The sequence below is a fragment of the Rhea americana genome, unplaced genomic scaffold, assembly GCF_003343005.1.
Source record: "Rhea americana isolate MKP2758 unplaced genomic scaffold, rheAme1 scaffold_181, whole genome shotgun sequence".
NCBI lineage: Eukaryota > Metazoa > Chordata > Aves > Rheiformes > Rheidae > Rhea > Rhea americana.
The window spans coordinates 271,139-282,819 of NW_028185939.1; the positions used below are offsets into that span (position 1 = coordinate 271,139).

At 48.9% G+C, this 11,681-nt stretch overlaps 1 protein-coding gene and 1 long non-coding RNA gene across 4 annotated transcripts in view; one reads left to right on the top strand and one right to left on the bottom strand.

Annotated features, from left to right (window-relative positions):
• Positions 1-959: 959 nt before the first annotated feature.
• LOC146597510 (uncharacterized) lies at positions 960-10,906 on the bottom strand. Of its 2 annotated transcripts, XR_014895477.1 has the most exons (3): positions 10,331-10,906; positions 4,426-4,574; positions 960-2,304 (listed from the first exon to the last, which is right to left on the bottom strand). It is a non-coding gene; the product is annotated as an uncharacterized LOC146597510 (long non-coding RNA). The 2 variants fall into 2 exon arrangements; XR_014895478.1 differs by lacking the exon at positions 960-2,304 and having other exon boundaries at positions 3,119-4,574.
• A 509-nt stretch (positions 10,907-11,415) lies between these two features.
• ZNF598 (zinc finger protein 598, E3 ubiquitin ligase) overlaps positions 11,416-11,681 on the top strand; it is a 17,534-nt gene continuing 17,268 nt past the window's right edge. Inside the window, exon 1 of one of the 2 annotated variants that reach the window (XM_085301920.1) lies at positions 11,416-11,663. In XM_085301920.1, the coding sequence (XP_085158046.1) occupies positions 11,487-11,663 (177 nt within the window). In that variant the 5' untranslated portion in view covers positions 11,416-11,486. The remainder of the gene's footprint in view (positions 11,664-11,681) is intronic. The other variant, XM_085301919.1, reaches the window with a different exon arrangement.

Here is an 11,681-nt window from a genome sequence, read left to right on the forward strand (position 1 = left end):
GCAGCCCCGAGCGTCCTCCCTGCAGCCCTGAGCATCTCCCGGGCAGCCCCCCAGCCCCCCCGCCCCAGCCCCAGGCATCCTCCCCGCAGCCCCAAACATCCTCCCCGTGGCCCTGAGCAGGCCCCCACCATCTGAGCAGCCCCCCCCAGCCCCAAGCATCACCCCTGAAGCCCCCAGCTCCTCCCCCAGTCCTGAGAATCCCCTCTGCAGCCCCGAGCATCCTCCTGGCAGCCCCAGCAGCCTTTCCTCGGATGGTCTCCTCCCCAGCTGTGAACCCCAGACACGCTGCTTGGCGACTGGGAAAAGTACTCTTGAGGAAGCATAAGTAAGAATAAATTGCTGTGATTTTCAGCAAAACAAACCCTGAGGGTGTAGCAGACTTCGAGGTGGGCGATGCCAGCTGAAGCTCTGCTTTTGTGCCCTGTCTCGGTGCAGAGATGCTGCTGCTTCTGGGAGGGGGCACACAGCACACGCGTGCCTCGGTGAACACACRTCTGCGGCACATCGGCCGTCTGTCCGGCCGCGTGGAGCAGGACGRGCTCTCGGCCACCTCCCTATAACCCATGAAATGGGTAAAACCTGCAGTTCTCTCCTGTCTTGCTCAGCTCTCCAGCCTCCAGCTCACGCTGTCGACTGAAGTCTTGTGGCCACAGGATGTTTTACTTGCAGGCGTTGCGAGAGGTGGGTCGGGAGCGGGTCGCCCCGCTCTCCCCGCGGCTCGGGGGCCTGCAGCCGCTTCGCCCTTTTACTGCAACTGCCAGCAGCTCAGGAGCAGCTCAGTTTTGACTCAGTTTTGAGGCAGTGCTGCTCTCCCTCCTCTTCTGCAGCCCAGGTCTCCTCAGAGGTTATTACTATTAATTTTGCCCTTCCAGCCATGTGACTCTTCCCCCAGATTGCTACAGTAAAACCAAGTAGGTCAAACACATGCTCACTAGGGAGCAATTCCGATTCCACTTGTTTATTAGCCTTGTTTATTGGCTTTATAGGACTAAATCATTTCTTCTCTTCAGGCCACATAATAACTTGATTAATTTTGTTCTCAGCATCGTGTGTGCTCCTAGSTATCTATTCCACCTCTCTTGTTGCTATTGTTTACAATATTTATCTGGTTATTATAYTGATTTTTACGGGCCAGATCCGGCAGTGGGGACAGACACACGGGAGTGCACACGGGGCCGGGACACGAGAGCTTCGCCTTTCGCAGGCTCCATCAAGGCGCACTCCAGCTCTCGAGGAAAGGCCGGCCCGCGGACGTCGCAGCTGAGACGAAGGGTTTGCTCTAGCGCCGGGGACGGAGTGCGGCCAGCGAGCGCTGGGCGCGCGGGAGCCTGTCGTGCTCCTCACGCTCAAGCCACAACCTCGTCCTGCTGCATGAGCAGTGTCCAGGCAGGGAGCCGAGCAAAAAGGCGCTGAGGGGCAGGCGGGGAAGGAGAGAAAAGCCCAGAGCAGCGCGGAGGCACGGGCAGGYGCGAGAGGGCCGGGGCAGACCCTCACGGTGTTGCCTGTTCTCGGTATGAGCCAGTGAAAACCAATTCCTCGCCCGTAARGAGGATGCTGCCCTGATGGTACGGGTGCACCCGAGATGAACAGCTCTTGCACAGGAATCAGACCCAGACGGTCAAATCCATCCCCGGCAGAACTTCTTGGAAGCAGCGACGTTTACAGYGCAGCCGACTCCGGGCTCCCAGCCTCCCCCGGGCAGCTCGCCGGCGGCTGGGCTGTTTTCATCCATGTGGAGAGCTTCGGAAATTGTGAACGGCCTCTGCTCGCTCCTGTTTTAACAGCGYCATTAATGAACGGCGCGGGGAGAGCGCGCGGGCAGCCCCACCGCGTCGCAAACCCCGCCGCACCACTGGACCGGCACYGTCCTAGAGACCTTCCGGCACTGCCTTCTCCTTGTATTTTTGGCTTAACTTGAAAAACTTCTCAAGCTGATAGAGTCGCCAGGAACTGAGCTGAGCTCCCGCGTGGCGGCTGAGTCCCGGGTACGAGCCAGCTTGCTGTGTCTCTAAAGCACTTTGAAATCCTCCAGGCTGATACATTAAGACTCCGGATCTCTAACAGAGTGTACGTTTCCTCTCCCAAGTACTTTTAAGTATCTTTCAGACAAAAGAGCTGGCGAGCAGTTTGTCGTCTATTTATATTCTAAGTAACTAAAACATAATTTGAGCATTCCCTCTTGCCCTTGCAGAAGCTGGCGTTACCGCAGACACCACAGCTACCTAAGCAGATCAGCGAACACATCCCAGCGCCCCGCTCCGAGGTGCTCTTCACGCCRATAACTCCCCCAGGAGCACAAAATCCCTGGTTTGACAGATAAAAGACAGAAAGCGTTTGAGCAAAATCCTCACTCCTCTGAAATCAGTGCAAGTTTTCTACAGACTCMATCAAGATTAAGCTTCCAGCCTTCCTTGCCACTTCTCAAAGCTGCAGATTCTTGTTTTCCCCAGAGTGGGGTCTAGCCGATGTCAAATACTTCCGAAAATCCCACTTTTATGTTTTTATTTTAGAAACACAGTTAGCRCCAGCATCACATTTACCAACATGGATACTGAAGCAAAACTTTGCTCAGCTACTGCACTGTAGATTCTGATGAGCCTTTAATGATGATATTCCAAATTTGTAGAGGTGGAGTGTGACCTAAGCATGCAGCACTTGCATGGGAAAGATTTAAGGTCTTTTTCTTTTATTTCAGAACAAAATTTAGCTCCTTGAGGGAGGAAGCTGCCGCTCGTGGAAGGGGCAGTGGTGAGGCGTTTGCGCCCGGGGGGCTCGTGGCCGGCCGGACGCGGGGAGAGCGGCTCCACCAGGGTTTGAGCCGAGAAGCCRCCGCGTGAACCAGGCCTGCAGTCTGCAAATACTGCATGGGGGGAGCAGGGCTGGGGGCGAGGAGGGCGAGCAGCCGGAGGGGGAATGCCTCGAGCCCCTGCCGTTGCGTCGGCCGAGCTCTCCCGTCAGAGCCCTGCCTCTGCCCGACGTACTGCGCCCTSTGCTCTCGCCTCCCACCACACGCATTACTGAACCCAATCAGCGTTTGTGGGTTTTGAGAATGATCTAAATGAATTTGATGGCCCAGAAAGAGGCACTTGAAAAACAAACCGGTGGTGTGGTTTAATGATAGCATTTTCCACATTTTTATTATAATGACTCTGGTTTTTATTGGAAGGTTAGCGACTCATCTGAGCATGAAAACAAAGCAATTTGAGAGGCCAGCCCCATGACGGGTCCTCTGGCATGTTTGGTCGTTAAAACTCATTCACTGTCTGGTACTTCTTGGCCATTTGGGCTCTGCGGCATCTCCAGGCGGAAGGACAGCGGGAGGCTGAGAGCGGCATTGCTTTGGCCGAGGAGCCTGGTGCTTGCTCTAGGAACCTGCCCTGCTCCTGCCTCGGAGCACTCTGCCAGCTCCCAACACCTCTGTAATTGTTACTATCCCCACTTCTCAGGTTGGGAAACTGAGGCTGTGAGAGTTGAAGCGGTTTGCCCCAATCCACACAAGCAAATGGCAGGTCTGGGGAGTACCAAGCCCTCTGCTCCRGGGTCCTTCGCCTGGGACTCCAGCCAGGTCCGGTCACCTTGGCCTGGGAACAGATCGGGGCTGCTCTTTGAACAGCGTGGAGATTGCCTTGGGAAGATGGGCGCAAAACAGGCAAAACTGAAAAAAGATTCACTCCATGAAACTTCCTGGAGGTGCAAAAAACTGCAAATGAGCTGAAGGCAGCGGTTGCACCAGGGATAGCTTTGCAGCCCAGCCTCTGCTCCCACCCATGTGCACAGGTGTGCTCAAACCATTTTGCATATTTTAAAAATTTGTCATGACTGCAGTCTCTCAGAGCTGTAGTTCGGGTGAATGAAAGGCACCAGATGATAACRCAGCTTGCGGATGGGAGACCCAGGAAGCCGGATGGCACCGGTCCCTTGCTGCGCCGGTGCAAAGCCCCCACTGCTGCAGCCGGCGGTCTCGCAGGGCAGGTTCAGAGCACCGGGGCTGAGGGTGAAAGTYGAACGTGGCTTGGGTGCCCCCATTCCCCCTCTCCTGCTGCCGCATCGCTGCGGTTCATCCTTCGCCTACTTTCCCCGATTCCCCACGCTGCCGCYCTGCGGCACTGCCGCAACCCTGGGCGTGACTGAAGACTTAACGGGGAGAAAAAAATATTCCCACCTATGTGGCTCAGCAAGCCCTGACGCTTCCCAGCACGCAACCCACTGCTGAGCTTTCTCGGTGAATCAGAGCGAGCGTGTTCTGCTGAGCAGGGTGGATGAGCCACCCGGCGAGCGRGACCAAACGGGTGAACTCAGTCCTGTAGGTACCCGAGCGACAGGCGTCCTGGGTACACAGTCCCAGAAATAACGGGGTTTGCCATTTGCTCCCATCTAGACTTGTCCTTGGGTAATAAATTCAGATTACGGAGTGATTCCTTTTACCTGTGATTCAGAATATGCCGATTAAATGCTATTTCTTTGTTCCTCTGAAGTAAAGGAACTGTAGCTGATACAAACAAATTACGATCTCAAGCTGTGAGGCAAGATGCACCTTGACTCCGCGATGAAGCCTTCTGCCTATCTTGGTGGCTCTAAAGAGAAGGAGGAAACAATAAGTGGTGTTTCCTAATGTTTTAAAGCTTCTTATTAGAGTACATTAAATTAATTCTTTTACTCCTAAAAAATGACTTGTCACTATTCTTAGGCTCATGTATTATTTTAAGAGACTTTTTCCAGGGTCCAGTCACATGGAAGTTAAACAGCAAGAGCTAAATTCTCCGAAGGATAATAAACTCGCTCAAATTACTTCGCTAATGGAACAGAGAGCACTGTAAATGTCACATACGATATAACAAGAGGAGTGGAAACCTTTGCAGGAAACGATGGATCCATTAGCACTAAGTTAAAAAAAAGGTAGACTAGCAATACTTTTGCATAGTTTTATGTAGCTTGCCATTCAAAGCCAAATGAACTTATTTGTTCCCCGATTCTGGAGCTGAACTCACAACACAGCATCCAGCTTCCTAATAACGCACACTCTTACGGCATCGATCATTTAGGATTCCAAAGCCCTTTATAGACAATAATTAAGCCCCAGTACAGGCAGCTGAGTCAGTGGAATTATTTCTGCTTAAAACTGAGGTGCAGAGAGGGAATAACTGAATCACTGACCAGAGACAAAAACTGAGCAGAGGGACAGACCCAAGGTATCTGCTCTAACCACCAAACAGTGCTAATTGATTATGGCCTCTCTCAAGCTTAATGAAGCTGTCCATCACCTCCCCAGGTAAGAGCACGATCCTGCAGTTTGGACCTGACCCATCCACATGCTAAGCTGACCCCAGCGGGAAGCTGCCCTGCCTGGAAGCACTGACTGTTATAAATGAGCAGAGCACCGATGGGTCAAGGCCTGGATCTCGCCTCCAACAGCTGCAGTTGGCAGGATATTCAGAAAGTCTCTAAATACCTCATGGGCTGATGTAATGTCAGCAGAGTGCGATTGGGACACGACGTATCAACACCACGGAATCATGACAAAAAAGTCACATGGTTGTGATATGACGATGTTGCCTTAGAAAAGGAACAAGGAAGCAGCAAAGAACAAGAAATGAGGTGCGAGTAGAAGAGCAGGAAAAAATGGTAACATCAAATGGAGGTCTCCCGCGAGCTGCTTTCTCAGCCCCCTCCGTTCCATGATTCAGTCTTTCTCCTGGAAGTAATTTACAGTAATGAAAGTGAGCGAATACCCACAGGTGGGAAGTGCAGAGTATATTTGGCTCCAATCCGAAGCATGTTTACTGTAAGGAGGAAGAGTTGTGAGATGAATCTTTTCTTTGACAGCTTTGAGATCTCTTAACCAAATCCCCCACAGCCCTGAAGTGCTCTCTTATTTTCTTGAAATTTAATTAGTTGAGGCTATATTGTGCACATAATTATATAGATGTAAGTTAATTGGAGTTGAGGGCTTCAAGGCATGTAGCTGAGAACAAAATTTGTCTTTAAACAAATCTGCACAGGTGGAGTATGTTTTGTTTGGCATGAACACTTTGCTGGATTAAGAGCTATATTTGTAAAACCTTCTGAGATATCAGAAAGGAAGCACATTAGCAATCCTATTCCTGCACCAGCACTACAAGTGGAATTGAACATGCTACAGTCATGTTGCAATACTAAGAAGCASAACATCCTACACAGAGGCACGCAATTTTTACCACTATTTAGGCAGTTGTTGTGGGTACGAGATTGACACCCCCAAAATCGAGCAGCAGTCAAAAAAATCAAAGWATTCACAGCAGCATGGTCTGGCTGGTGAGGCACCAAACGAGGAGTCAGGAGCTCTGAGCTGCACTCCCAAATGTATCAGTCATTGGGTACTTGACCTCTACAAATTTCTGAGTCTTAGTACTGCTGACTGCAAAAAGGGAATAAAACTGTATCTCCCCATTTGACAAGCACTTCTGATCACCAGACAGAAGAATTAATATTTGCCAAGTTTAACGCTGGATTGGCTTGAAGCAATGTATTTAAGGCTTGGTTACAGCTCCCAGTTTCACAGATGCTCCTACCCTGCTCAGATCCTCGTGGAGCTCCCGCCACGGCTGCCCGTTTCCTGTCCTATGTGCCCAAGCGTGAGCTTTCCTCCCCAAACAAAAACTGCAGGCAGCAGCAGCAAGGGAGCTCCTGATGCCGAGCTGCTTTACTTTGGTCCATTTAAGTTAGCTGCCTTAATGTTATTTTAAAGTGGAGCTCTCTGGAGGTCCTTATCCTGTTCTGGGAATTTGCACATTGGCTCTTCACCTTGAAAGCTTAATGCCATCTCTCCCTCCTACTGTTTCTTTGTATTCCCGTCTAGGTACTATATTTTCTGTTTGCTGCACTTATCATGCTCTCATCCTCCAACAAGCTGTTGCTAAAGAAAACATGAGATTAATGTTTATGAATGTCTTAAAATATAACTCCACTTCCCAGCATGTATGTCTCTTCAGACTTCAAGGAATAATTTCCCCTCTCTGTCCATCCCTCCCCCYCATCTTTAAGGAAGCGGTGCTTTTCAGAAAAGCTTTTGTTTCAACTCGGTATTTTGGAAGACAATTTCCCATTCAAATCTGAAATCAAGCACTGTGCAAAGTGTATTATGTAGGTTGGTGAATCAAAGATCTGAAATACCTATATATCCCTCTACAATTAAGCTTTTAAACAGAAAAACATGTTTAAATTTTTTTAAAAAAGTGAACTACTAATGTGATTAGCAATTGTAGACCGGGATATTTTTTAAAAGCAGACAGAGTGAAAAAACTCCATGGACACCTGAGCAGTTTGAAATGCCACACATTGGTTTCCTCATACGCAACGGAATAGTTAAGTGATGTCTCAGAGGAAAGCAACGTAGTGTGTTTGGGCCAAACAGTGCTGATTTCCTAGTAACCTAAAATGTTATTTTGAATCTTAGAAATATGGCCTCTGATCTCTAAAGACCATAGATGTTCAGGACCATAATTTTAAACCTGCCTTGAAATGAGGTATGTGACTGAAGTTACAGCTCTAAATAGAAGAGTAAGGGAGTGCACAGTGTAGTCCTAAGAAAAGAGCAGCGTTCGTACACTTACTAGTTTGTCACTATTAACGTTGGCTTTTTAAGCCTTCATATAAAGCACCAGATTTGAGCATCAAATCCAGCAGATATAAAAGCCAGAGCTCCAAGGAATGGATTACTCCCCTATAGATTATTTACTTCACTCCAGACTGCCACACTGTCCTAACTGTAAGACCTGAAATTACAGCAAAAAGTAGTGTCAGATGCGGCTACCACAGTGAGGGGGAGGCTTTAGGTAACACCAGGAGGAGAATAAGGTCTCTGCAAACAGCCCGTCCGCTAACTCCTTCCCAGGTAAATGAAACATTTGAGACTTATTCAAAAAATAAGAAGCCYTGAGAAAATCATCACTTTAAACAGAAACTTGATCAAACGAAAGCATATGTTACTATTATGCACTAAGTAGCTTCACTACAATGAACCAAATTCGCTTCCAGCTGTGAATGTGAAATTAATCTAAGGCATAACCTTTAGGTCTACACTTTGACAATATTTTGGAGCTAAACTATAAATATTTGATCTGTTGCTCTTCTGAATACAATGGATTTGTTGTGACCATCTGAAAAGTTATCAGCTATTTCAAAGAATATTGCTGATTAAATGATTTGAAAGGTCTTTTTCTTCTGATATTATTATGTGATATTTGGCTAGTAAACATGGAAATTAACTATCACTAGCATTAATATTAACTCTCTGGCAATATTAACTCTGTTCGACAATGCATGGAACTAAGCACCAATCAAGATATTTACAATGCACACTGAAGCCTAGTTCATTATATATAATTATATTTCTTTATGTTTTTGGGTCATACTTAGTGCTAAGATCCAGATTCCATTTGCAATTAGCAGAGAAGTAAAACAGAAGTCATCAGCAAAGAATGATTCAATCCATTGAAAGAGTACTATAAAACCCACTTTGCGCTGTGAAATAAATAATCAAAATCCATGACTCACATACACTAGCAATATCATTTTTCAGAATGGTGATGAGCTGAAAACAAGCTTTGGAGAAAAGTTTGAACGCTGGCTACTTAGCAGTCCTAGTGTTCTGCTTGCTCGAGGTACAGACACTAAGAAAACAGTCATAAGTTGTATAATGATAATGAAATAGGATAGAGAATTTTTCTTACATTTTACAGGTGTATAAAGATTTATCAATAGCTATTAAAGTCCTACTACAAACATATATAGCTGCAGTTTACAGGACACCACACAGGGGATTGCTGAAGCCTGGTATGTGACAGTTCAATGGAGCAAGTACAAGAAGCAAGAGTTCAAAGAAACCTAACTTTTGCTGTGGGCTGTATGGCAGCTTGCCAGATGCTTGGGGACTGGATTTGTTTGGTTCATCTTACGGCTACACGTAGAGAACCTGGTCTCCCAGTTTGCACTTGAAGGATTAATAACCTTACAGGCTGTTCACTTAAAATAAACTTCCTGGTTCCACCTTAAAACTGAGAGCTCAGTGAAACTGGGGAATCTTACTGGCAAGAAAAAAAATAGTCCAATTTTAATGGCTCATGGAGTTTAGCTTCAACATTAAAGTAACATGAAACCTTCAGCAGTTCCCCTTTCTCACACTGATTATAGTAAATATCATCTTGGAAGGGGAAAATGTCCTAACTCATCAGATGTCGGGACGGTTGCCTGTAAAGCCATTGCAGCACTCTGCAAAATAGCCAAGTGCTTCCTTTCACCAGAATGCCCCAAACACTGTTTACAGGAAAAACATACTTGTATGAATGTGCTTGGCAGGATTAGGYGCTCAGCTCTCGCCAGCCATGAGTTCTGGCGAGCGACACGGATCAGTTCCTACTGCCGTAACAGAGAAGCTCCAAGTGAAATCTCGAAGTGCAAACCGTGGTTCGGCCCGTTTGTTTTGTCACAATGTTCACTGTGATGAGTAATGTCACTTTTAAGCCTAATTATGCAGGTGCATTTATTATCCTATACTTGGCCATATCGCTGGGGTACTTGCGTAATTTCACAGACGAGTGACACTTAAGACAGCACATTACTGTCAGCAGCCTCCATCTCATTTCATGCTAATTGCTCTCCAAAATTGTGTGATGCAGCTTTGACATGAAAACATTTTCAACAGTGTCATTAACTTAGGGGGGCACATTTCCTGAAGTAATTACAGCCAACATCCTCAGTCATTCCTAATTATTTAATACAGCTCCACCCTACCCACACTTTAGTGTCGATTACCAAAAAGACATATATTATCTACTCTCTAATTGGAAGTGTGATAAATGGGTCACTTTAAGAGAAAGTAAATATTACCTGTTGTATCCAGTGACTCAAAACGTTCAATTATTTAGTTTTTCTGTTGGCCAAAATACTTATCTAACTTATAACTTTATTTATTTTACATCACAAGTATTCCTAAATGCTACTGGTGTTGAACTAGATAACATTATGATACATTTTAATGAACTAGCTGTATTTTATATGTTCCTTTTTCCGAAAATCATTTATGCATCACAGAAAAATGGTTTCTTTCAACTTAAATGACAAAGAATTTTAGCTCAAAAGAAAGCAGATCTGAATGATTCAGACGTTGCTAATCCAACCTTCSAAATATCCATGATGCACAAGACAGTAGCTCCCTGGAATTTACCATAAATTTTAATGTGTAATTTATCATGTTTTATTTCCATTTCCCTTCCTAGAAAATTTTTTGGAGATGTTTCATCTTCCTGAAGTTACAATATTGTGCCCCTGAGTAACCTAAGCGTGGACTGTTTACCTGCTTCACTGAGGCGTCTTGCGCTCTGGAATGATTCTTCATTCGTCCTGTAATAACAGGTTTGCAGGTCAGGGGAGGAGTCTGCAAAGAAYTGGACTATTTTGTCATTTCTAGGACAGCTGGCAGCCTTTGACTCAAGGGACAAGACTCCGGCCAGGTTTGCTAACCGGAGTGACGCGGTGCTCGTCTGGTGACACGCTTGATGACGTGGCAGAACAGGGCCTCACGCCGAGATCTYTGGGTTTTGTGATACTTGGGGAATAGAAGCAAAACTTGTGTTTTAAGGCACTAGATCTGATTTTTCATATTTGGAAGCGAATCTAGCACAGGTTACGCAGTGGGAATGCAGGAGGAAAGAATAGGTAACCACAGAAGTTTGAAAGAAAAGCGTTTTGTCACGTCTGTGCTGCGTGGAAACAAGTTTCCGCAGTTTTTTGCTTTACTTTCAGAGGAACATGGCTGCTGCGGCCCCGTCCTCGGCGCTGCTAGAGCACCCTCTCCCGTCTGAGGGGCCGCACTCCCGGCCCCGAGGCCCCAGGCCCCGCGGCCGCCAGCCCGGCCCGCAGCGAGCGCCGCCGAACCGCCGCTCACGTTCACCCGCGCCGCAGACCCCGGCCGCCGCCAGGCGCTCGGGTCCCCAGCGCCTCCGTCTCCCAAGGACGCGCTAGCTGCCTCCGTCCTTCGCCCCGCACAGAGGCCGCAGCGCCCCCCGGCACCGCTCGACCGGGCCGGGCCGGGCCGGGCCGAGCGGCGCCGCCCGACGCCTCCCCAGGGGCTTCCCGCCTTCACAGGAGACCAGCGAGCGGCAGCTAGAGGGACCCCGACCGCGGTGGGCGCTCTTGGCAGCGCTTCTCCGTGATAGATCGAGCACAGCCGGCGCGGCGCGAGGCGCTAGGGGCGCTCTAGGCTGCCTCTCTATGGTCGGGTGCTGAAGGAAGTGCGGACTGACGTAAAGAGGAGCGGCGATCAGMGAGCTGACGGGTCGCTCTAGCCGCGGGCTCTATGGTCAGCCTAGGCCGGCGCGACGCGAGGAGGCCGGCTCTCTATGGTCAGAGGCCGGGAGGAGCGTCGCGCGGCGGGCCGGGCGGCGCTCTAGGCCGGCGCCGGGGCGGTTGCTAGGCGGTGCGGGGGCAGGCCGCGGCGTGTCGGCGCCGCCATGGCGGCCTCGCCGGGCGCGGCGGCGGCGGACGGGCCGTGCGTGCTGTGCTGCGGCGAGCTGGAGGTGGTGGCGCTGGGCCGCTGCGACCACCCCATCTGCTACCGGTGCTCGGTGCGGATGCGGGCGCTGTGCGGCGTGCGGTACTGCGCCGTGTGCCGCGAGGAGCTGGGCCAGGTGAGGGGCCGCCGCGGG